General features: G+C 29.7%; 1 protein-coding gene across 1 annotated transcript in view; it reads right to left on the bottom strand.

Annotated features, from left to right (window-relative positions):
• Positions 1 to 812: 812 nt before the first annotated feature.
• Positions 813 to 3080, bottom strand: part of LOC108765374 (uncharacterized) — a 2752-nt gene continuing 484 nt past the window's right edge. Inside the window, exons 2-3 of the mRNA XM_018514057.1 lie at positions 2106 to 2173; positions 813 to 1554 (exon numbers count right to left, since the gene is read on the bottom strand). Coding sequence (XP_018369559.1) covers positions 813 to 1554; positions 2106 to 2173 — 810 coding nt within the window. The remainder of the gene's footprint in view (positions 1555 to 2105; positions 2174 to 3080) is intronic.

The following is a 3080-nucleotide window of genomic DNA, read 5'->3' as shown; positions in this document are numbered from 1 at the left end:
TAGTTGTAGCTAAATAAATTTTGCACCTAAAGGTACATATTTTTTTTACATAAATGTTATATTTTAATTGTTATAAAACTTTAAAGTCAAAATATTACTTTTATCCCCGGTCTCTCCTATATTATCTATAATGTATAATTAGAAAATTTATATGATTCAAAAATTAAAGTGCTAAGTCACATTTAAAATTAATAAGTATGTTTTAAAGGTGATAGAAAAGAAAAATTTCCAAAATTTCCATCAAGCGTTCTTTAATCTCATTCACGATTACGATCCGTAAATCTTTCTTGCATGAAAAGCAAGAAGGCAGAACGTGAAAACGCTGAAGGCGATAGCAAGACTGATCATTACTATAATATAATAGTACACTATAAATTTAATATATAGATGCTGCAAATGAATGATTCTTTCGTAAACGAGTATTTTATTGCTGCGTCAATAGCTATTATTAGTTTCTTGAGACGTTTCAGACAAAATGCGTGTTGCATATATCTTCTCGATAATTATTCCATAATCATCTATTGACGGTGTTGCAGTGTTATTATGATACGCAAATTATTATCTATTTATCTAGTAAACATCTCGTAAATATATAAATTATTAACATGTAATTTTTATTAAATATCTGATATATACATATATATATATAACATACGGTTTAATTTTAATTTACTATAATTCACTTCATTATTATTATTTGATTTATATTGATATAATACATTTGTGTATGATTTTATGCATTATAATTTTAAATTAATATGTATGTGATAGTAATATTTATCTCATTAATATATACTCTTTTATTATTTATTTTAATTTAACTTTCGAGTCTCTCCAGTATTCTTACGCGATCGCGTAAGAATTCTAGGAGACACGCGCTTCACCGCTTTGTTACTGTGCTGATGTTCAGAATCATCGACGAAATAACGACCTGCATGAGTTTTATCTTTTGACTCATTTTTATACTCATCAGCGGAGTGTTCACCCTCTTCGTGTTTGTCATCGTAGAATTTCGTGACATCGCCCGAATACGTGTGTCCGCTAACGGACTCGCCCCCCTTATGATAATTTTCCTCATACTTGTGAATATAAGGTTCAATGTCATTGTTATCTATTTCTTTAACATCCTCCTTTACTTCGTACTGCGGTGGATACGAATATCCTATCATGTCGCCATGTTGTTCCTGCGGAAAATTAGGTTTCTCGTTGTCTTGCAACATGGGAATATTAGAATCTTTGTGATATTGGGCGTAAGGGCTCTTGAAGGGAGCCTCCTCTTTGTGGACATTATCATCTTTATGATCCTTTTGATTTTTTAGTAGATCGTTGTCTGATTGATCGTCGTGATCGCTTTGATAGCCGTAATTGCTCCAGGAACTCCAATCTTCATGATGTGATTCCTTGTGATAGGTCTTCTTCTTCTTCTTCTTTGGTTCTTCTTCTTTAGGCTTCTTCGATGCTGTCGAAATATCCGGTTTGTGAATATGTATGAACACCGTTTTTGTATGAATTTGATGTTTTATTATTTCGGGCACGTGAATCTTGAAGTGTACACTGTTAATGAAAAAAAAAAAACATATACATATAACAAACAAGTGAATTTCACACTGAGAAAAAAAGTCTTATAATAGCTATCAAATGTACTTTGTTTAGCGTTTAGCGTATGGTACAATATTTAATAATACTAAACATAATATAAGTAATCAGTTGCTATTATCAACTATTTGATAATAATTTCTAAATATTTAAAAAAGCATAAATAGAGTATAGTTGATTTAACTCTAACTTTTTGTATATCAACCAAACATTTGATCAAAATTATTTTATCAAAGTATTTAGTAATTACCATTTAGATTTGATTTAATATCACCAAACATTTTTTTCATTGTGTAAAAATTAGTGAAGAATCTATAAATATACTATTGCTTTGGGGTGTATACATTCTTTAATTAATTACCAACAAGTGAGAACGAGAGTAAGCATAAGCTATGAGTTTCTTTACAAGAAAGCGTAAAGTTTAACGTTTAATGCCAAACATCTCTCAAAGCAATTTTGTGCAAACTAGATGAAATTACCTAATAACATAGTATCGGTTGCATACTCACTGCTCCTTGGCGCTTCCGTTGTTCAGCACACCGTTCGACAGAATGAAAAGTAAACTGATAACGATCCTCTGAAACACAAAGTTGAGGTCGTTACACTTAGACTATCCATACATGTATTTTGAATTAATTGGCGATGTTGATTATGATTCCGTTATACTGAAGTATCTATAACGATCTCTTGTTGATTTAAATCGCAATTTGCAAACCTGATGCACGCACACATAACTCTTAATGGCATAATACTCAAATCACTAATTATGGGATTCGAAAGGCGTACAGAATTCGATATATTTTGAAATTTCTCACTTGCATTTTTAAACCGAATTATTCATAATAAAAGTACGTATACTATCGTACGTATTCATATTTGTAACATTTTTATATATCGCTCCTTTTAATATCGTGTTTACTTTATATGTTATTAATGTTATTATATTACCATTGTCGAATCGCGTATTCGTCGTAACCGCGATTGCAAACGCGATTGTTGACAGTCAATTACTGTTTGATATCACTAACAGTGAATCGTCATTTATATGCTATTTTCTTTTCATTGAAGCGAATCTTGTGAAGTGACAATACCATGACGTAGTTCACGGCTGATGATCACTTTCGCTGTCTCTTTTCGGTGATATGCTTCATCTGTCGATCCATGACTAATATGACTTTAGAAATTATGGGGTCAGTAAACTATGAAGATAGTCTGGCCAAGTTCAATGTCATGGCAAAATTATTTGTTTTACCAGATATTTTACGCTATTAAGAAAATATTATATTATTTTCAAAATTTTTTAAATTTTTTAATACGCAAGAAACTTTAATTTGTTATTACATAACAATTAAAAATTATAATAATATTATTTCACATTTTATTAAAAATATAGCTATATTTATATTAATGCAATTTATAAATATAGTTTATATTCTATTAACCAATCAGTACACAATATTTAAAAAAATATTTTTTAAATATTT

The sequence above is a fragment of the Trachymyrmex cornetzi genome, unplaced genomic scaffold (genome assembly GCF_001594075.2).
Source record: "Trachymyrmex cornetzi isolate Tcor2-1 unplaced genomic scaffold, Tcor1.1 scaffold488, whole genome shotgun sequence".
NCBI lineage: Eukaryota > Metazoa > Arthropoda > Insecta > Hymenoptera > Formicidae > Trachymyrmex > Trachymyrmex cornetzi.
This window is presented reverse-complemented; position numbering and strand designations above follow the sequence as displayed.